Genomic DNA, 21,919 nt, shown 5'->3' on the forward strand with positions numbered 1-21,919 from the left:
ACTGTCTCAGATCACATTGTCACACCTCCCACACTACACACCCCAATTTGCCACACCACACACTGTCACATATACTGTCATACCTCACACACACCTCGAACTTGCTCGCCATACACTATCACAAATACTGTCACACCTCACATTGTCACAAATACTGCCACACCTCACACAGACCTTAGACTGCGACACCACGCACTGTCACATACTGCCCCACCTGACATTTTCTCACAATAGTACTAGAATGCCTCACATTATTACACCCTCTCGTATTTACTGCACGGAGCCTTCCCTAACACCCTGCTAAAGGAGATCTACCATTTACTCAAGCTTGGTTTAGATAGTGATAAATTATTAGAAATGTACTTCGGAATTAAAGGAAAAAAGGGAAGGGTTTTCAGCCAATATCACTGAAGTTACAATCATAGTCTTTGCTCTTCCTGTTTCTTGATCACTTCCACCTCCTGGAATAATGGTAATGATAGTTATGAGGGCAGTGGTGGTGGTAATGATAATGATGTTTTAGAATATTGTGATGATACTCCATGGTAACACTGAGGAAGTATGAGATGATAATGATGATGATGATGATGATGATGAAATAATAGAGCACTGATGATACTCCGCTTTAATTATTCATAAGTTAAGTGATGATGATGATAATGAAGATGACAGTAATGACGGTGTTGATAATGACGATGATAATGACATGATGATGATAACGTTCCGTAATTCTTTGATCATTTACAAGCGCCTGATATTGGACCTCCGAAAGGCTCCCCGAATCGCCAGTCACAGGCTCGGAATTTTGCCTCATTATAGTCTGTCGTCGACTGAAGCCTTCCTAAGCGCTTCCTTCCCACCTCAGACATTCCTAGAAGCGCCTTTTCATCTTTGGCTTTGTTCTCTCGGCGCCTGATCAATATTCCCTGCAAAAACTCCTTTCCTGCTCTCATCATTCATCATTTCCGAAGACTCGACGCGTAATCCAGGTTTCTCTCTCTCTCTCTCTCTCTCTCTCTCTCTCTCTAATTACCATCGAGCAGTTTTATGCATATGGCGCTCGTTTAACCTTGCAATAAATTTCCTCGTTTCCATTACAGCACAATATTAGGGTGTTACAACAAGAGCTAATAATCTTGTACTCCCTCCATCTTTCTCTTCTACGTTGAAGGGTAAAGTCAGGGGACGCTTAGGAGAAGGATAGGACAGAGACAGGGCACAGCCGGTGAAGGAGAAGACAGTTGAAGTAGACAGTGGTATGGTGTTGGTCTGGGTATCTGGTTGATAAAGACTGGCGTTAATTTGCGAGGTCAATCCCACAAACTCAGTGGCAGTGAGACGTGAACCCCTCAACTTTACCATTGATCTATCTCCCACACACTCTCCCTCATTTTGTTTCTCTACATTATTCTTTTTCTCTATACTCTTTTTCATCTAATTCTCCATTTCCAACCACCCACTGGATCCAGAAACAATGAAACTGAGTGGAAAGTAGGGGAATTATCAGCAGCATGCCTAGCGAAAATGGGTGGCGCAAACATGTGGTAGCAAGGGAAGAAGAAGAGAGGAAAAAGAAAAACAAATCAAAAGTAAAAGGAAATGTTGCTTTAAAAAGAAAATAAAAGAAACAGGAAAAAGAAATGCAAAGAAAATAAAAGTACATAACGTCCTCGGGTTGAAATGATTAACCAAGTTTGGGAGGGGAGAGATAGTGGGCTGGGGAGAATGAGATATGAAGTCCTGGTGGAAAGTGGGGAGGGGGGCGTAGATGATTCCGTATTCTGGGGGAAAGATGGGAGGGAGAGTCGTCTGATGTATGGGGTGAGAAGTTTATCCAATATCGGGGTGTAGGAGGCGAGAGAGAGAGAGAGGGTCATGGTGGCTTTGGAGGGAGAGGAGGGGAGGAGTATAGAGTGTCTGCAGGGAGAGATAACGTGAAGGCTTTCCATGTTGAGAAGAGGCGAAAGAAAGAGTGGGGATTTCAGAAGGAAGGCAATGAAAAGAACTTTAGGGGAATACTGAACGAGAAGAGACGAGTGAAAAAGAATCAGATTTTAGGAGACGGCGTGAAAATCATAACAAACTGGAAGGCAAGGGGTGGTAATGTATTGAGTACAAAGGAGCACAAAGGAAAGTAAATTGCAACGGACCCATCTTGATATCACAGTGCCTTGAAATAGTCAAATGAAATGCTTATAACCGCGTCCAGAAAAGTTTTATGTTAGGGAGACAGTTTGGAATGGGGTGTGAAAATAAAACAGATTGGAGGAGAGAGGGAAGAGGAAGACGAGAGAGAAAAATGGGATGGCCAATACAGGAGAAAGGAAGACGTAATTTCATGGTTCACTTTGACAGAGTGCTGAGCGATGGCAGAGGAAGAGAAGAGAAGAGAATTACGGGGAGGAGAGAAGAGAGTGATGTGGTTATGTGAGGCGGTAGGAGAGAAGAGAATGATGAGGAAGAAGACAATAATGAGGAGGGAAGAGAGAACAGAATGATGAGGAAGGAGGAGAGAAAAAGAGTTATGAGGAAGGGCGAAGGAAGAGAGACGAGAAAATTGAGGAAAGAGGATAGAAGATAATAATAAGAAAGGAGATGAGAAGATGATGCCTGGAAAGATGCTAGAAGGGAATGATGATGTAGGAGAGAGGAAAGAGATGTGATGGCATGAGGAAGGGTGGCGGGGAGGAAAAAAAAATGAAGCGTCAGGAAAGCGTGGCAATGATGAGAGTTGGCTGATGATGATGATGGAGTCAGGTGTAAGAAAGTCAGGTGTAAAAGTAAATGGAGGAGGTGAGGGGATGATAATGATGATGGTGGTGGACTCTGAAAGGAGCTGGACTGTGAAGTAAGTGGGGGTGATTGCATTAGCGAAAATGAGCTGTGATCATGGAGGATGGAATTTGCGTAGGAATATGATAATGCAACTAGGAAAGAAGAGAGGAATATATTCAAATCTGAAAAGATATTAGATGAAATATGATTATACACAATCAAAGACTAAAGCTGAAAAAGAAAAAGTACAAATAGACCAAGCCTTTTATGATCTCGTCTTATGTGCTTACTTCAGCTAACATCAAATTACCAAACGATATTTTTCAACTGAGAAAATCATGGGAGCATGGGAGTTTTAAAAGCTATCATTATACCCTTCTTATGGTCGAGACAACTCTAGCAGTCTACTTCAGCCAAAACCAAACGATTATGTTTAGTTGCAGCGAATCATGACAGCCTAAGACTGTTAAATGTGTGTTAAAATTTGGTGCCACTCATAGTTGCAGAAAGGTAACTTATGTACGCCACGATCCCTAGTTTCTCTCCCTCCCCCCCCCCCTTCGGGCGAGAAGGAGGCTGAAGTGATTCCAGGCGAATAGATATTGGAGGTCCAGTAGTGTGTGTGTGTGTGTGTGTGTGTGTGTGTGTGAGAGAGAGAGTTTGTGCGTCATATATCTGTTCCCCTGGCCTTTCTACTACCTCGTCCTCCACTTCCTCTCGCCAAGGGGGTAAAGAATCTTCGGATCGTGACTGCACTTCTTAAACCCAATAGGTCCTTTACACGGTTTGACTTCGATCTATACTCGTTTATTATTATTATTATTATTATTATTATTATTATCATTATTATTTAGGCGAAGATGCACTTGACAGGTTGGTGATGATCGGCTGAATGCAATATGTCCGATTAACATTTACTAACCCTAATTTCGCCCTCAGATATATGTTGTCAATAAATAATGCGAATGAGAAAAGAGATTATGAACTAATGTTGCATTCACCCAAGCATCACCAAGCCGTCAGGTGCATCTTAGCCTCGATTTTAAAAAATGAGCATAGTGATTCCCAGCGCTACATTACTCGTGAAAAGGTATATCTCACTTGGGTTTCCACTTTCTTGAGAAAAGTGTGCAGAAGTTTTTGACTGGAGCCAGTGCAAAACAGTGTAACATTATCAGGTAGTCGATCTTTCATGTGCCCAAATAATCTCTCCTGGAACGATTATTCACAGCCTGATTTCCCTTCTCCCTATGATATCCTAAACACTAAATACTGTTCGTTCAGAAACTTCCGGAATATGGTTTTCTTGTTCTTTCTTGGGAGGGTTGCCATTTTAGTGTCTTCATAAAATTCAGCTTTACGGCGTTTCATGTCTACCAACTTTAGACAAATTATGCAAGGGAAATTAGTGACTGATGAAATGTGAATGTAAGGTCTAGAAAAGATCTGTATATTAAGCACGTCCACACCAAACGTTTGCTGGGGTGGGAGGGAGTTCTGCATTCAGGTAACGTATTTGTTCATGTTGTCCTCTGCCTTCAGACTATTATATACAGCTTAGGAGAGAACTCTTACAGCGATAGAACCACTGATGGCTGTATTTAATCTCTCCTTAGCCAAAAGTTTCTCCTAACTTAATACAATCGTCCAGAAGTAGCAAGACTAAATTAAGCAGTGCCATACAGAATTTGCGTGGAAAATGAAAAAAAAAATGCAAGTCCTACAATATAATGGTTAGTTAACGGTACGAATCAAAGCACCCTAAATAAACCTTACTTAGCAATGAAAGCCACATCCTTCACACTCAAAGCTCAGGTATCTTTCAGTTCTGAGGGTGGTGTTGCGGACCAGGCACTGAACACTCTCCTTGACGTGGTTCTGTGCTGCCAAGAATCTCCAAACACAAACACACGCTGAGGATCGACATCACGGAGGAGAAGGTGGATGAGGATACACCAGCATTCATCACATCTGAGAGCTACTCTGAAAAAAATTATGTGTCCTCAAGGTAAGATTTCCATTTCAAAATTAGCATTGCCCGAATGGTAAATGCATATAATAGAGTTATTTATCTAAACACACACACACACACACACACACACACACACACACACACACACACACACACACAAAACTGCCACAGCAAAACAAACGTCTATCTAACAATATTTACAAAGATGTTTGATATGGGAATGTATAACTATTAACTTTAAAAGCGAATCTGAAAAGTCTATATTAGTTCAGTTTCCTCGACCAAGTGTAGGCTACCCGTATTCCTATCAACTATATGTAAACTGGGGACAGACAAAATCGGTATCCCCCCCCCCCCCGCGTTTTGCCCTTACGGAACAAGAGAGGTCTTCCTTTATCGTTCTTACACCAAGATCGATGCAATCTGTCTCCTTTTTACCTCACAGCCATTTCCCCCTTCCTTCTCCCAGACAACTCTCTCCTCCCTGTTCTCTCCCACAACCCTCTCCCTCTCCTCTCCCACAAGCTTCTCTTTCTCCAAGAAAACCCTCTCCCCTTCCTTCTACCACACAACCCCCTCCTCCTCCTCCTCCTACGACACAGCCCTCTCCCCCTCCTCGCCCCACCTCGCCCCTGTAACTTGCTAACTCATCCATCGTAACTGTTGTCATCACGTCACATAACACACTGAGTGGCGCCATCTGTGCTCCCAGGCGTTACTCAGCAATCTCTTGTTTACTCTAACCGGATTCTCGCCCTCACTCCACATGCCGCTTGCTCGCCGAACTGTCGCATTTTGAAGATCTTCTCTCAATTAAGCTCTAAGATCTTACCTCAAATAAGCTTGAAAATCTTCCCTCAAAAAAGCTTGGAGATCCTCCCTCAAAAAAAGCTTGGAGATCTTCCCTCAGAAAAGCTTGGAGATCTTCCCTCAAAAAATGCTTGGAGATCTTCCCTCAAAGAAGCTTGGAGATCTTCCCTCAAAAAAGCTTAAGATCTTCCCTCAAAAGCTCTTGATGAAATTCCGTTCTAAGAGGATTGTCGTTCTCCTCCCTCCTTTCCCCCGCCTGAAACTTTGCTTTCGCGTGCAAAAATCGTGAAGAAGATATATTTTGTGCTACCTGGAATTAGTAAAACACACACACACACACACACACACACACACACACACACACACACACACACACACACACACACACACACACACACACACACACACAGTAAGGATGTCATTTTCTTTCGTATAGGAATGTATTTGTGACGCAGGAAGATGCTGAGTGGAAGCAATACAGAAGGTACAAAAACTCTTCAGATATTCCTCCCAGTCACTGCTGGTTACAGAATATTGAGAGAGAGAGAGAGAGAGAGAGAGAGAGAGAGAGAGAGAGAGAGAGAGAGAGAGAGAGAGAGAGAGAGAGAGAGAGAGAAACAGAAATGCGGGAAAGAAAATAAAAATAAATACCCCTGATCCTTGCGAGGGCCAAGAATCTCAAGCCACTTTGCATAATCCACCGTTTTTCCCGAGCCTCAAGTCCGCCACCTAAACTGATTGTGTTTCAGTGAAGATTAATTACACCCACTTGACTGTAAGCTGAGGGACTGGGCGTGGGGGTGAGGTAGAGTGAGGGAGGGGGGGGGAAGAGGTAAGGCTGGGGAAGAGATGGAGGGAGGGGACTGGGTGAGAATAAGGGGGAGTGAGGGAGGAAGGGGAGGAGATCAGAATAGGCTTGGGAGAGGGAGGGAAGGGGAAGGAGGAGGGGAATGGGGAGAAATTTTAAGAGGGTAATGGAAGGAGCGACACGGTAAAAGGGTAGGAAGGGAGGAGTGAGGGTGGGAGGAAGGGGAAAGAGGAGGGGAGTGGGGAGAAATTCCAAGGGGTCGAGGGAAGCAGCAAGAAGGAAAAGGGGTTGGAAGGGAGGAGGGAGTGATGGAGAGAAATGAAGAAAGTGAAGGAGAATTGAAAGTGAGGGATTTTTAGAGGAGGAGGAGAGAGAGTGAAAAGATGAAGGGGGCATGAAAGGGAGGGGATAGGGTAAGATACTGTCTGCGAAGGGAGGAAAGAGGAAACTAGGTGGGGGTAAGAGTGAGAAAGGAAGTGTGAAGGGTTATTAGAAGAGGTTAGAGGCGAGAAGAGGGGAAGAGAGATGAAGTAAGAAGGGGTGGAGTGAAGGAGAAAAGGGTGGCGGTGAGAGACTGTTAAGGAAGTGCGGACAAAAGGAAAACAGGGAAGGAGGGTGGGGAGGGAGTAAAGGAAGAGGAAGGGTGGGGGATTTGGGATGAGGGAGAAGAGAGGAGTTGGGGTGACGTAAAGGAAGGGGAAGAGGTGATGGATCTTTGGGAAGGAATTAGAGGAGAGATGGGGAGAAGGTAGGAGGGGGTTGTAAGAGACTAATGTAGCTGAGGGTGACGGTGCATTGTGAAGGCGCTTTGGACAGCATTGTGATGTAACGGGAGGGGTAATGTCTTCAGGTTTGCCAGGTGATAAATCTTTCCTCTCTCTCCTCTCCCCCCACCCCTCTCTCTCTCTCTCTCTCTCTCTCTCTCTCTCTCTCTCTCTCTCTCTCTCTCTCTCCTACTTCTTAAATTCAACTTGTGTTCCAAAAAAACAAAACGTCTGATGGTAGCAATAATCGAGTACAAATGACATAGAAGTCTGTTTTTAACACCGACAAAATCTCAGTTTTCTCACAAGCCGAAAGCAAGCAGCACATATTAAAGACGGCATGGTGCTGAAGAAGTTATTGTTTCTAACCCCTTCTAACCTATTCTCAGCCGCAATAACTCTTAAGACAGTAAAATAGAACTGAATAATTAAGCGTCACGCAATTGATGAAGGGGAGAAAGAAAAGATGCTGTGAAGTAATATTATATACATGTATTATTTTCAACATAATTTAGCACAGGTCCAAACACCCAGGGAACGATGTCGCTGAAGGCTATGCGGAAATGCCAAGGGTCGGTGTTGGTGTACGATAAAGAAGATTTTTAACACCTCTTCCTGAGAGATTTATATGTTTGTTGCTCCTTACAATCCTCTTCTGCGTCCTTTAAAACATCCAAATACCACCACACTCAGCTTAAACAACATACAAAGTGATGTTAAACAGCCGTATCCAAATGTAAATCGCTAAGGAAGAGGTTTTATGGAGCTTCCTTATGAAAATACGAACCAAGGAGATGAAACAACATTGAAGGGAAAACAGGGACACATCAGAGCAACGGTATTAATTAAGGCATATTAATAAAGAGTTCACAAGGGAGTACATAAAGTTTGATAAGTGACGATGAGAAATAAAGCACACATCAGCTGTGGATAAAAAGAAAAGTAAAGGAATTCCGGAAATGGATTTAAATTATCGCCCGAAATTTCAAGGAAGATGAAGAAGGCTTAAGTTTTATATCAAACGGCAGTACAAGAGTAATCAATGGAATCAGTATCATTGTCCAGGTCTTCCCCTTCAACATGATACACAAGAGAAGAATTTGGGTCCAAGATTAGCAATAAAATGTACAAAATCAACTTGGTTGTGTTAACTGTGGGTCGTTTTGTAAGAAAAGGGGGAGGGGATGGCGGGAAGCGACCCCAAATGAAATGATACGCTAGGTTCTGCCTGCTCAACCCATGGAAGGTGTACTACTCTCTTTTGTTTGTACGTACGTCCATCAGTGCATTTGAATGTGTGTGTGTGTGTGTGTGCCCAGTGTCACTTGGCCTCAGTTATATTCACACTCGCGAATGTGTGCTTTGTCCTCAGCTGTAACAAATGCCTTTGTATGAATGGCACTTGTGGAGCTAGGAGCACCGTGCAAATACTAATGCACATGATACATATATACTGCCTTTGTCTCACGAAGAGGATATGTGGACAAAACTGTATAGTGTGCCACTGGATGATTTAGGTCGTTGTCTGACCCGGTTATCTGCCCTCAACACTCTGAGAAAATGTGAAGGGTTCTGTGCTTTATTACACTTTCTTACTTTTGTCTGCATGAATATCATTGCCCATTGTCTAACAGATAAGCGGAATATGAACGGATCTAAAATTTGGTTCTGTCTTGAACTTTGAAATAGATGATACTGAAGGCTTCTAACCTTTGGTTCCTTATTTTAGGGCATAAAAATAAGTTTATCGTGTTTGCGGTTGAATTCAAAACAAAGGAGGTCAAGACGTCCATTTGACACTGCCAGTGTTACCACGCTCTGCTTCAGCCGAGTGCCAGGTATAATCAGTTGACAAAGGTGTTTGCGTGACAGAGAGGGGCCAACACCTCCCTAGGGTAAAGAGTGCATGACATGGGAGGGAGGCGGCGGGGTAGATGAGGAGTGAGCAGCGGGCCGTGGTAGTCAGTCGTCCCAAGCCACCCGTTCAGTCAGGTGCTCCAGGAAGCGGTGGAGGTTCCAACTCTCACCTTGCGGGACTCCACAACACACGCTCGGTCAAGGAACCCCTAGTCGGATCCAGGTGTTCACGGCGCCGTTGTACCTTGGTCGAGCTGCTTATATTTATGGATCAGTGTGGCTGGGTTGTGGCTTGGGCTGTTTTGCGGAAGTGGTTTATCATAATGTGATACGTCGTCACTGTTTCTCGTTTGCATCGGCCGTAAAATATAATTCAGCTACACTATCTTTCTTTCTCAACACCATCCTGTTATCCCTTTTACACCTGCGGTACATTATAATCTAGACGGTACTGTAACTTCACCCGGCCTCTCCTCCTTCCTGGACCGTAGCGGAGATGAGTCATGTCCCGTTGTGGCCAGGTTAATCGCCGCAGATTTATGAGATTAGGTTTAATGAGTGAGTGAGGGGTGGTTGTCTCGCCGCTATCGTCATCTCGGCCAGTCTTGTGTCCACGCCGGCTACACACTCACACCTACGCCACGCACGCCACTCCACACTGTCATTAACTTTGTCAGGGTTGGGGATTCAGCCACACAGCTTCGCACGGCTTGTATAATCAGTTTCTTTTCATTTGCATAGAATCGGAACAAAAAATATCAGTGAACGCAAACTCAAGAAGGGAAAATGTGAAGAAACAAGACACGATGAAGTTAGTATATTTTCAGTAGAAGAAGAAAAATAAAAGTACTGATAAGGAAGAAATTGCTGGCGAATTTTTGCATATGAGACTACACAATCTTCACCACATAACCCCACTAAAAAGTTTCCAAAGAGCTTCATCGCATACGAAAATAATTAAATACCAATAGCCCACCACAAAGCCTCACTGAAGAGCCCCTCGACAGTTTAATCCCACGCGAAATTAGTCAAGCCCTGAGGGAAGCCGAGCATAAATTGGTGGGGGGAGAGGGGAAGGAAGAGGGACCCCTAAAGATACCCCTCCTGTCCACCACCTGTTGTTGATCAGCTCGTGACTGCCCACGGCAAAAAAAAAGTGACCACAAGGAGGGGGAAGAGAGGGAAAGAGAGAGAGTCCACCTCGACCGCTGTTTGACTCTGGACTGACCTTCCTTGGTGAGTTGTTGTGGTGTGTTTTATGGTGCTCTTACTCTCGCTTTCATTCGGACTGTTTTCTGTATTCATATCTATATTATGCATGCTATAATCCTACCGCGTTATTTATCTGTGCTTTATTAATTAATTCTTCCTCTTTCTTCATGTGTGTCTCGTATATTGTGGTGTATATTTTTAATCTAGTTTTTTCTCTTTATATTTCGTGTTATGTCTAGCTTAGTTGTTGAGAAGGTCGAGATGAAGTGAACGTATATGCTACAGTTCATCGCATTTTTGCTTCATTTTCAGTATTGATTGTTGGCATTGTGTGTGTGTGTGTGTGTGTGTGTGTGTGTGTGTGTGTGTGTGTGTGTGTGTGTGTGTGTGTGTGTTATTTTTTATGCTAAATGCACAATTACAGTGCTGTTATTCTTTTCCCTATGTCTTTCATCTTCAATTTTCTTTATGACTGGTTGTGGTTATGGTGGTGACTTGTGGTGGGTGTGCCCGCAAGTTATTATCCTAGAGCGAATTTTTTATCAAGTAGGAGTTTCCATTTGTTGAAGAAAATCGTCCAGCCGTATCAAAAATAAAATAACGTATAGCACTTCCGTATTTAGGCCCGTGTTAAGATGCAGGTAATATTTTCTCAGTATTCACCTCATTTTCTGTAAGATTCATGGGCAGTCTTTCTCCTCCTTTCAGCCCCTTTGTTTGAAGGACTAAAGCTTGAGAGTAATAATGAAACTATTTGACTGCGACATTAACTCGATGCTCTGTGCACATAATTATACCTTCTTGAAATTAGGTATTCATCATTTTTAACCCTCACTGCGATGACATTTGAATATTGTTTTCAAGCATCAGGCGGTATGACTCAACTTAATGTGGACCTCTCGTGATAAGACAGGGGTCAGTGAAGGCTTTGCACTGCGGCCCTTATATAATAAACCACTTCCACTATGCTGGGTGATTTCCCGTGTGTTCTGAGGACAGCTCAGGTAGTGGTATCATAATCTATCCTACGACATTTATTCAATTCCTACCTCAAATGCCACACCCATGCCCACACTAGCCGACTGAGCCGTCCCCGTGAGACAAAAGATACTGACGAATGGATGATTTTTATGGGGCACCTTGTATATCCCCTTCTGCGAAAAAAAATCTCCCCTAATCATTAGAAAATCACCTGAAAGTAGGAAACATGACAACAGGCGTCACCATGGAGAGGGAATTTACATAACGTGTGGAGGAATACTAAGCTCCATTCCGGTATGACAGGGGGAGGATAATAATTTTCTTGTCCCCTTGGCGCCTTCATCGTGGTGGTTGATCCTGAAAGACACCTGTCACATTCTCCCCTTGTAATTTTCTCACCACAGCACGCACCACAATTTCCTCCACCCTGTTCACGCTTGACTTTTTACATTCCCTGTATGGTCTTTTGTTTGTTCATCCGTGTTTGATAGTGCTTTGCTTTTTATAACCTTTGTAAGAAAAGTTATCATTAACCTTCTCCTCCTCCTCCCCATTCTCAGCATCATTATCATCATCATCATCACCATCATCTTCATCCTGATCTCTTTTTCCACCTAAGGATGGGGTCATATAGTATCCAGAAAGGTTAGAGAAAGAAAATGTGAGAAATATACAAGGTGTACGAGGACTCAGTAAAATGGGCCACACGTTCATTCACACGTCATTCAAGCCCCTGCAATTCTGGCCCCGCCTGCACGTAAATTCTGGCCTGACAATCTGCACATAATTTTTTTTTTCTTATAAGAGCTTTTCACATACACACTGCTAGACAGAACCTTCTTCCATTATCAAGGAGAAAAAAGAATAGTAAACCCTTGTCATGTGCTATGATAAAAAACACCAGTGTTTGAGTGGTGTTTGGTTAATAATCACTCCATTCTGTTCACTTTAACTATGCTCCTTTTACTAGACCCAGAATTTCAGAGTTCTCCAGCATATTTCCTGTATCTTGATGGCTGAAACAGATAATGCTGCAGCTGTACATCCCATACATGGTATTTCTTCGTGACTGACATTGTATTCTAGTGTTAATTAGATAGCAACAACTCCGCGTTCTAGATGAAGAGGGTGCAATTTTAGGTCAAGTTAGTGTAAAAAAGAGTATATATGTAAAACTGTCATCTCTCCATCTTCATTGCTACGTTGTAACAAGAGATTAGCTCTACAATATGATGCTAGTCACGAAGATGTGTTGTGAGAAGGGTGTAGAGCTGTAGTATTGCTTTATTTTGCCACTAAGGTACGGGAAAATAGCTGCAAAAGGGCGAAAATCTCTGCCATGACTTCTGTGAATGAACTATAGCGTGTGAAAGGTGCCATGTCACTTAACGCCCTAGTGTGGTACCTATTATCTCTGAGGATATTTTTACGGCCTTCATTATTCCGGTTTACTTAATAACTATACCATTTTTACTCTAACTTGGCCTAAAATTGCCTTCTCTCTATCTTCAGTGCTGAGTTGCAGAAAGAGATTAAGGCTATAATATGATGCAAGTCACAAAAAAAGTGTTATGGAAAGAATGTACTGTAGAGACGTAGTATTATCTTTTTCTGCCACTAAGTTCTACGTGAAATAAATTGCTACAGGACGAAAATCTATGTCAAGTTCAAGTACAAAATAGTATAGTAACGAGTACTTATATATAGAGTGACTTCCCGTCGTATCAATTATTCCATTTCAGTGGGGTCGCTGTCCATTACCTAATCACTGTCTTGTTTTGTCTGTGTATTCCTTATCGTGATCACATAAATTATTTTTATCCTCATCTCCCTCTATGCTCGTTCCTTTATTCATCATTTTTCTCTATCCTTGTTTTGACTTAACCAACTATCTAACTCTCTTCTCTAATTTATCTCTTTCAATTCCCATTTCCATTCATCCTTACCCCTTCCGCTCCTCGTCATCCCTTCTTTTTCCAGCCTTATCTCTCTTTACCCTAATCTATCTTTGTCTCTTCCCTTACCCTTATCATTCATTTTAATCTCTCCTTGCCTCATCCCGTGCCTTAATCATTCATTCCTTATCTCTCCATCTGTTACATACAAACCTCACCATTGCCTCACATACCTCAGATACTCATATCCTTACCCTCACATGCATCCTTCTCCATATTTTTCATTATTTTTTCCATACTTCGTCTTTATCCCAATTCACCGTTAACCTATCATATCTTTACCCCAATTCTTTTTTACCCCATCTTATCTTTACCCACTTATTTTCATCTTATCTTTACCCACGTTATCTTTACCTACCTTATCTTTATCCCACCTTATCTGTATGTAACTTTATCTTTATGTTACTCCATCTTAATCCCACTCTATCTTTATCCTACTATGTCTTTACCTCACCCTATCTTCATTCCCTTTTATCCTTCCTTACTATTACCCTACTATTTCTTATCCTGCCTCATCATCCATACCTCATCCCACCTGATCCTCACCTGCCATCTTTTTCTTGAGATCCTGGTGGCAAACGGAGACCCTTATCACCTAGCAAACCCTCAGACGGTAGGCTCATACGTCAAGGATAAAAATACTCTCCTTGGGCCAGTGAACCGCCGTGGATTACTGGTTTGGAGAAGGAATTATGCTCTCTCTCTCTCTCTCTCTCTCTCTCTCTCTCTCTCTCTCTCTCTCTCTCTCTCTCTCTCTCTCTCTCTCTCCACACGTTCTTTCCCTGCTTCAGACAGCTTTCTTTTCCTCCTTTTTATTTAACTTTATCTTTGTTATATCGCCACGTTTGACTAGCTTTCCCTGCCCGATTCCGAGTATTCTTTTGGCCTGTGGGAGGTGAGGGAAGGGGTTCATGATTTTCCACAGTGTATTGTCAATTCTCGTCTCTGTCACTGGCGCATCGGGAAGTCTGTATGTGAGTGTAAGCCACTGTTAGTAAAGTGTGATTAGTGAAGGGAGATGTGAAGTGCGTAAGTGAAGTGCTTAGTGAAGTGAGCAAGTGAAGTGAATTAGTAAAGTGAGTAAGTGAAGTGCGTTACGTTTAATCTTCCAACAATTATTCTTAGTAACTTCTAGCAGTTTAACATAGCCCTAACAGACTAACCTCTAGCGTAACCAAACCTAACTCTAACAGATTCATCTCTAACCGTATTTAACAGTAACAGACCGACAACATGGCCTATCACTAACAGACCAATATTTCCGTTGTAGCAGATTAAATTTCAGTTGAATGGAATTAATCTAAGCTAACCTAACCATGACAGACAATCTTATCTAAGCAAATCTAACCTAACCTCAAAAGATTAACCACATCAAACAAAAGCTAACATAATGTAACTTATCCTAACCTCAACAGACAGACTGGACAAACTAGCCCAACCTACCCTAACTGATCCTAACATACAAGCCTAATTCAGCCAGACCTAACCTAGCTCTAATGGAAAAAGAGAAGGCGATGAAAGAGACAGAAAGTTCGGAAGTTTACCTGAGGAATGTATGTACCTGTGAGCAATGTTAGCCCTTTCAACTCGATGACGCTTTTTTTTTTTTTTTTTTTTTTTTTGCTGTGTATATGTGCTCTTTCCTGAAGATCTGATTTAATCTGGGGAGAAACCTGCCGTATTGAAGGGTGAACATACGCTGTCCCTAACCACAATCTACTGCTGTTCGAAATATATATAAAAATAAAAAGTCTAAACCACAACAACAACAACAACAAAAAAGATCTCGGGCTGAAGAGACTGAATCTAATTACTCGACCTCAAAAAATCTCTCCAAAATGGAAAGGAAATCGTATATAAACAGCAAAATTAATACCTAAAAAAGATGACATCGGACTGAAGGGGATAAATGCAAGGAGCTGTTTCCCAGGTATGCGCTTTCTTGGGTTACCTGTGGGGGTGGCGAGTCCTTGAGACATCATTGGCAAAAATGTGCTGCGGAGATCATATTTATCAAGGAGTTTAACCACTTTCTAGGGTTATAAAAGTTTAATAGAAGTTTTTTGTTATGTGTGTTTTGGAAAGTGACGGCTTCATGTGATGGCATTGATATATCCAAACTGCTCCAGTGCCCGATTATGCAAAACTCCATGAGCTCTTTTCCTGCCCTACGAAAGGAGGATGTTGGACTGCAGGATGATATCAGTTTCAGCCTACAGTCCACTAGTTTCACATTTATATGAGCCTGGGAATGCAGCTTGTACTACCACTGCTGTTATCAGAATTTTTTTTTTTTCTCCTGTTAGTTCACTTTAATATCCACTGTAGTTCGGTTAGGGATGTATGATAACTATGTGTTTACAGGCGAGGGAATGAAGAAGGAATTTCAAGCACAAGTCAAGCTCGGGAAGGTTTGTAAATGTGTGTCCAGACAACTTTTTGTTAGCCAGTTCGTGATCGCTCTCTCCAAGTCGGTAAAAAGCTTTACCGCTGCATGTCGTAGGAAATGTGCTACTGGGGCTGTTGTATTTAATCCAGCCCTGCTGCTGCAATTCCTTCTTGTTGTATCATTAGTTTCATTCCTCTGTTAGTTTCATTCTCAGCCACAGGAAAAAAGTATAACAGATGAGCATAAGCATGCTTACACAACCATGCACATACCTACACATTCGCACACAAGCACATAAACATGCGTCACACCTGCAAAGAATCATCATTACGACACGTATCTTCTTGATACACCCGTCCTTCAGTACCCTTTAAGTCTCCTCTGCACCAGACATTTCCCTCCCTCTACCCATCCCTACACCCCTCTCCATCACATCCCTCACTCCTTCCACCACACCTCTCCCTCCGTCCAATCCTACATCCCTCCCTCCACCATACCCCTCCCTTCACGACACCCCGCAACCCCTCCTGCACTCAATCCCTCACCCCACCTTCTCCACACAACAAGTCACCCTTCACCAAACCATACCCTCCACATCATCACACTCTTCCCTCTGCCACATCTCACACATCTCCCTTCATGACATCTCGCATATCTCGCTCCACCACATCCCTCACTTCCTCCACCACACCATCACACCCCTTCCTCCACTACACCAGCACACCCTTCCTCGCACAACACTATTTCTGTCCTCGCTCCACCATGTCCCTATTTTCACCATACCCTTCCCTCGCACCACCACACCACACTCATCCCTCACCCACATTTCTCCCTTCACCATACCCCACACCCCTTCTTCCATCACATCCCTCCCTCCACCATACCACACCACATCCTTTCCCTCCACCACACCACATCCTTTCCCTCTACCACACCACATCCCTCCCTCCTCCATACCATACCATACCCCTTCCTCCATACACCCCACATTACTACCTCCACATCCCTCCCTCCACCATACTACCACACCCCACCGCACTTCTCCCTCCACCGCACCCCACCACACCCCACCACATCCCTCATGCCATCACACTCCTTCCGTCACCACAGTCGTTTCGCTCTGATGCGTGAGGGAGGTAGAGTAAGAGAAGGAGGAAGGAGTTAGAGGAGGAACAGGAAGTATAGGAGGACGAGGAGGAGGACAACAGATAGTTGAGGAGGGAGAGGGTTCAAAAGGAGTGAGGAGGAGTGCAGAGAAAGAAACCAAACGTCATCATAATCATCCTCACCATCACCATCATCCCAACTTTGTTCCATTTAAATATGAGATGAGAGAGATTCGGAACTATGAACATAAGTATACATATCAGCAGTGTTTTAAATCAACACAACATCATCATCTTCATTATCATCTTCTTCATCTACTTCTTTTCACTTCTTCTCCATCTTGTCACTTCTTCATCCCACGACTGTTTTCCACAAATATATGTTGTGAGAAGGGTCTAGAAATAGGACAAGTAAGAAAGAAGTAAAATTATCAACAGTGACTTTTAATAGGTCAAATCATCACCATCATCATCATCGCCATCACCATCATTCGAATCCTACATCACAATAACACATATGGGGGGAACAAACGCGAGAACAAGAAACACAATTGTAAAACCACCGCCATTTCTGATATGTCCTACAAGAATTTAAAACGTCCTTCACCACAAAAACCAAACCACGAAACTTATCACAGGGCCAAAACAGGTGAGTCATCATAAAGCCGTAATTCAGCATAAAGCCAAAACACGTAACTCATCATAAAACCAAAACACGTAACTCATCATAAAACCAAAACACGTAACTCATCATAAAACCAAAACACGTAACTCATCATAAAACCACAACACGTAACTCATCAAACCAAAACACTTAACTCATCATCAAACCAAAACACGTAACTCACCATCAAACCACAACACCTAATTCATCATCAAACCAAAACAGGTAACTCATCATAAAACCAAAACACGAAACTCATCATCAAACCAAAATACGTAACTCATCATAGCGCCAAATCAAGTATAACGCATCATGAATCCAAAATACGTAAGCAGTGGTAAAGCCAAAATTAGCCAAAATAGAAGCAACGCACGACACCCAGCACATCGCCAGTTACACCCTGCTAGCTCGGCGTGACGGTTCCAGCATGGTCTTCTTTCCTGAGACTGATCTTTATGGGTGCTCGTCAGCGTGGAGTACGAGGCTCTGTTAAGGCTAGAATATGTCTGTTCACGCTTTGTGGGTCTCAAGTGACTGTGGATGCCGCGATAAAATTACCTCCGGGCAATATTACCTTCAGTCAATTACAGCCCCTCATCTCCTCTCAAGCCACCATCTTCTATATACTTTCTATTTCCGTTTCATCTTGGTCAAGGTCTCATCTTCAACTTCCGGCAAAATACAGTAATTGGAAGGAGGGACTCTATGCAGTAAAAGAAAAAAAAAAAAGTTTTGGTAGGGCCTCATATTCATTCCCTTTATGACTTGGGATTTTTCCTTACTGAATCAAGATCGTTTAAAGGTAGGGGAAAAAAAAGGAAAAGAAGCTGTATCTCACGCCCTCACTATGAAACTTTTATCACTGACGGGATAGACCGTCTGGTGATAACAGGAAAAAGATAAACCTCATCATCGTGCCTAAAAGTGGTTAAGGTTTGCCAACATAAACCCAAGATCACTTTCTCTCACTCTGTCTCCAAGACGAGCCAGACCACAAGGCGCAGCAGCTTATCTCTTGGAGGAAATTACGAGGTGGGAGGGTAAGGCGAACCTATCCTGTAGTGGAGGCGTCTGGGTGGAGGAGAAAGAAGATTAAGTGGAAAGAAGGACGGTTGGTTCAGGTGGATGGATGGGTGGGTTGTTGAATGGGTGAACTGAGATGTGGCGGGTAGATGGGTAGAAGGATAGGGGATTGAGTGGATGAGTGAGTGGGTGGCTGGAGAGGCAGTGGTGTGGGTGAATGGATAGATGGATGGGAAGATGGGTTGTTGAGTGGCTAAATGGATGGGAGATTAAGGGGATAGATAGATGGATTGATCGAAACGTGTGAGGCTAGGTGGAGAGGTAGGGGAGGAGGAATGAAAGAAGGATTGGGTGAGTGGATAGAAGGATGGGTGTAAGGCCGGGTGACAGGTGGGTGGATAAACAGGTAGATGAGTGAGTGGAGAGGGAGTGAGTTGGGTGGATGGGTGGGTGGGTAGGTGAATGAGTAGAATGTTGGGCGGATGCATGGAGGGCGCACAATAACATTAGGTCTGTGGACGTCGCTGTCACTCTTCACCCTCATCCATCACTCTCAGTTTTCTCCCTTTTTCTTAGCACCATTATCTTTTACCAGTGTCAGCTCTCATTTTCCTTCCTCGCATCATATTTGCTTTACTTTTCGCATCTAATCGGCAGGATAACTTCATCATTTTTTTCCCATAGTTTCAGAGCCCTTTTCCTCCGTTCGTTCATCTTATTTTCTTCATATTCACGCCTACATGACTGATAATTAAATGCTTGCCGTCCATATTTCTTCTCAAACATCAGCCATCCTGGTACACCGTCTTCTTCTCACATCATTTATCTCCGTCGTCGAACCAACTCTGTAGTAAAAGAGACTGTTATCATCGTCATGGCAACTTTTCCACTCTGGGGAATTTTGCTCTAACTTCAGGCCCTGTTTGGTTTACTGTTTTCATTTTAGTGCCTCATCTCTTGTGTACCGTTAATCACAGCATAAAGGCCCACTGGGGGTTTAAGTCGACCCAAGTTTTTACCATAAAAACTGTGAATTATGACCACGCTTGGGATACTAGTCAACGCCTAAAGTTTACCAAGGTATACCTAGTTTAAAATATATGAGTATTACTGATAATAAGAACGTTACTGTAGAATTATAGCCAATAAAACTTTTTGTTTGCTGAAAATAAGCCGATATAAACAACTGCTTCGGTGAGATAATTACGAGTACAGTATATACCTTCCCAAATACGATGACTTATTGGTGTCATATGAAGAGGGAACTTGTGCATTATTTTAAAGTCTTGATGTTCATATGTTAATGCACAGTTGTCTTCATTTGGATTTTAATCAAACCAAGTAAGTATGGCGATATTCAGCAAGAAGTGTTAGTCATTTAGAAACCTGTTGTATAATTATTAAAAGTTATTTAAAGCAAAACTGTGCAAAAATGATAATACTCCTACGTGTCTGGTGCACGCATAGCTCCTGACGAGGTTACGAAATCATATACAGTATTTCGGCTGACCGCGTTTTACTAGTAGTAGTGGTGTCTTGTTTTCTTACCTGAATTGCGGGGGTTAAATTCACAATGTGTATCTGTAGGTGAATAGTAAATTAAAAAAAAATATATATGATTCATTGCAGTGATCACTAGCAATGGTGGGTATCAATGTAGCTTTCGTGTTTGTTGCAATAAGCACGTAGAGATAACTAGGTAAGAGAGAGAGAGAGAGAGAGAGAGAGTCAGGCAAGGAAGTGGGTTGTGAGGGAGTGGAGGGAGGATCGGGATGAGAGTCAGTGGGGAGTGGACCCTCCCTGTTGAGTCCCGTTATATACGTAGCTTCTGCGCAGTTTTGGCTCTCCCTCCCTGTCCACCCCCCCCACCCCCTTCCCGGATTGCAGTTGCCTCACCCAACCTCTCTCTCTCTCTCTCTCTCTCTCTCTCTCTCTCTCTCTCTCTCTATTATTTACCATTCCTTAAGCCCCCGTCCCTCTCATAATGTCACTTGTCCTTCTCTCTGCTCTCTCTCTCTCTCTCTCAGTGTCACTTTTTACAGCACTCCTCATTAAAACAGGCTTACATTAACGAAAAGGCTATTTTTGCATATGGCCTAATTAACTGCAGAGGATAATTTGGCGTTGCAAAATGTCGGGAAGGCGAATGTAATTTACCTGATATAATTAACTCCATGAATAAAATCGTCCGGCGCAGTTAATTAGAATATGAAAATCTCAGTCTTGATTTTATAAATAGGTGAATTGGTGACATGGAATAATTGTACCTGGTAAGTGAAATTGTGTGTGTGTGTGTGTGTGTGTGTGTGTGTGTTTTAGAAGATAGGCTGGACTGAGACTACTGTAAGTTCTCATCCATCATTATCATCACATCATCATCATCATCATTATCATCGTCTAAAAGTATTGGATTTTCTCATCATCATCACTATCATCATCATTATCATCATCTAGAACTATTATATCCTCTCAGTCATCATCACCATCACCACCATCATCATCACCATCGCAATCACCTTCCAGACCTCGTGTAACAGCTAAGAATGAGGTAAGGCAGGGTAAAAAATAATAATAAAGGGAAAACTAGCTAAACCCAGCCTAATTAAATGATACACGTTCTCAAAAAACACAGCTTATATATATAGGAATAATTATAAAAAATGGAAATTATCGTACAAGATTTAAGTTAATGGAGATTGTTTCTGATTCCTTGAATGTGCTATATGTATCTCCACTGAGTTTAGTATATTTGTCTGGGGGTGGCAAGTAGGAGAGAGAGAGAGAGAGAGAGAGAGAGAGAGAGAGAGAGAGAGAGAGAAAGTGGGTATCGTAATGGAGTTCATGGTGGTTGATATAAACCCCTTAACTAAGAGATGCCTCCCCAAAACTGAATGACATCTTATATCGGTAGCAAGAAGAAAATGGGGAACACGTAATGGTAGTGAAGAGCGTGATGGATAGTGAGGAGAGATGGGGGGATTTTATTGTGATTCTGGGATAAGTAACAGTATTATAGCGACATCAAGAACATAGCACCATTATAAGCAACAACATAAGAGCATCATCGACAAACAACAAGGACGTAACTACAGCACAACATCGTTAACACACAGTAGTAACATAACATCGACAATTAACAGCAATACAGTGACAATAACAAAACACCATCAGCAGACAACACCATAACAACATCGTCAACAAACAACATAATAACATTTCTACTCTCGGCCTGCCATATGTTGCTCTCCCTCCCTCTCCCCCCTCCCTTCCTCTCCTCTCTCTCTCCGTTATCCCCTCACTCTTTCTCCCTCCCCCTCCCTTTCTCCCATTATCTTACTCACTTCCCTCTTCTTCATCTTACTTGTTTCCCTACTCCCCATCTTCTCATTCTTCGATTTACTCTTTTATCCTGTTCCTCCTTCCTCTCCTCACCTTCCTCCTCTTTCCGTCTGTTTACTCTCCCTGCTCTGCTCCCTACTACGTCCCCCTTCCTGCCTCAGCTTCCTCTCCTCCATATTTTTTTTTCTCTTCTGTCATTTTCCTCTCCGTCGTCTTCATTACCCTTTCCCCTCTTCTCCTCCCCGTCTTCTTATTCCCTTTCTT

At 42.8% G+C, this 21,919-nt stretch overlaps 1 protein-coding gene across 1 annotated transcript in view; it reads left to right on the top strand.

The window, feature by feature from the left end:
* LOC145409270 (uncharacterized) overlaps positions 1-21,919 on the top strand; it is a 145,457-nt gene that overhangs the window by 21,382 nt on the left and 102,156 nt on the right. Inside the window, exon 2 of the mRNA XM_080279750.1 lies at positions 4,667-4,783. Within this exon, the coding sequence (XP_080135876.1) occupies positions 4,667-4,783 (117 nt within the window). The remainder of the gene's footprint in view (positions 1-4,666; positions 4,784-21,919) is intronic.

The sequence above is a fragment of the Coenobita brevimanus genome, chromosome 80 (genome assembly GCF_032717465.1).
Source record: "Coenobita brevimanus isolate Jiangsu-jjx chromosome 80, ASM3271746v2, whole genome shotgun sequence".
Lineage (NCBI taxonomy): Eukaryota > Metazoa > Arthropoda > Malacostraca > Decapoda > Coenobitidae > Coenobita > Coenobita brevimanus.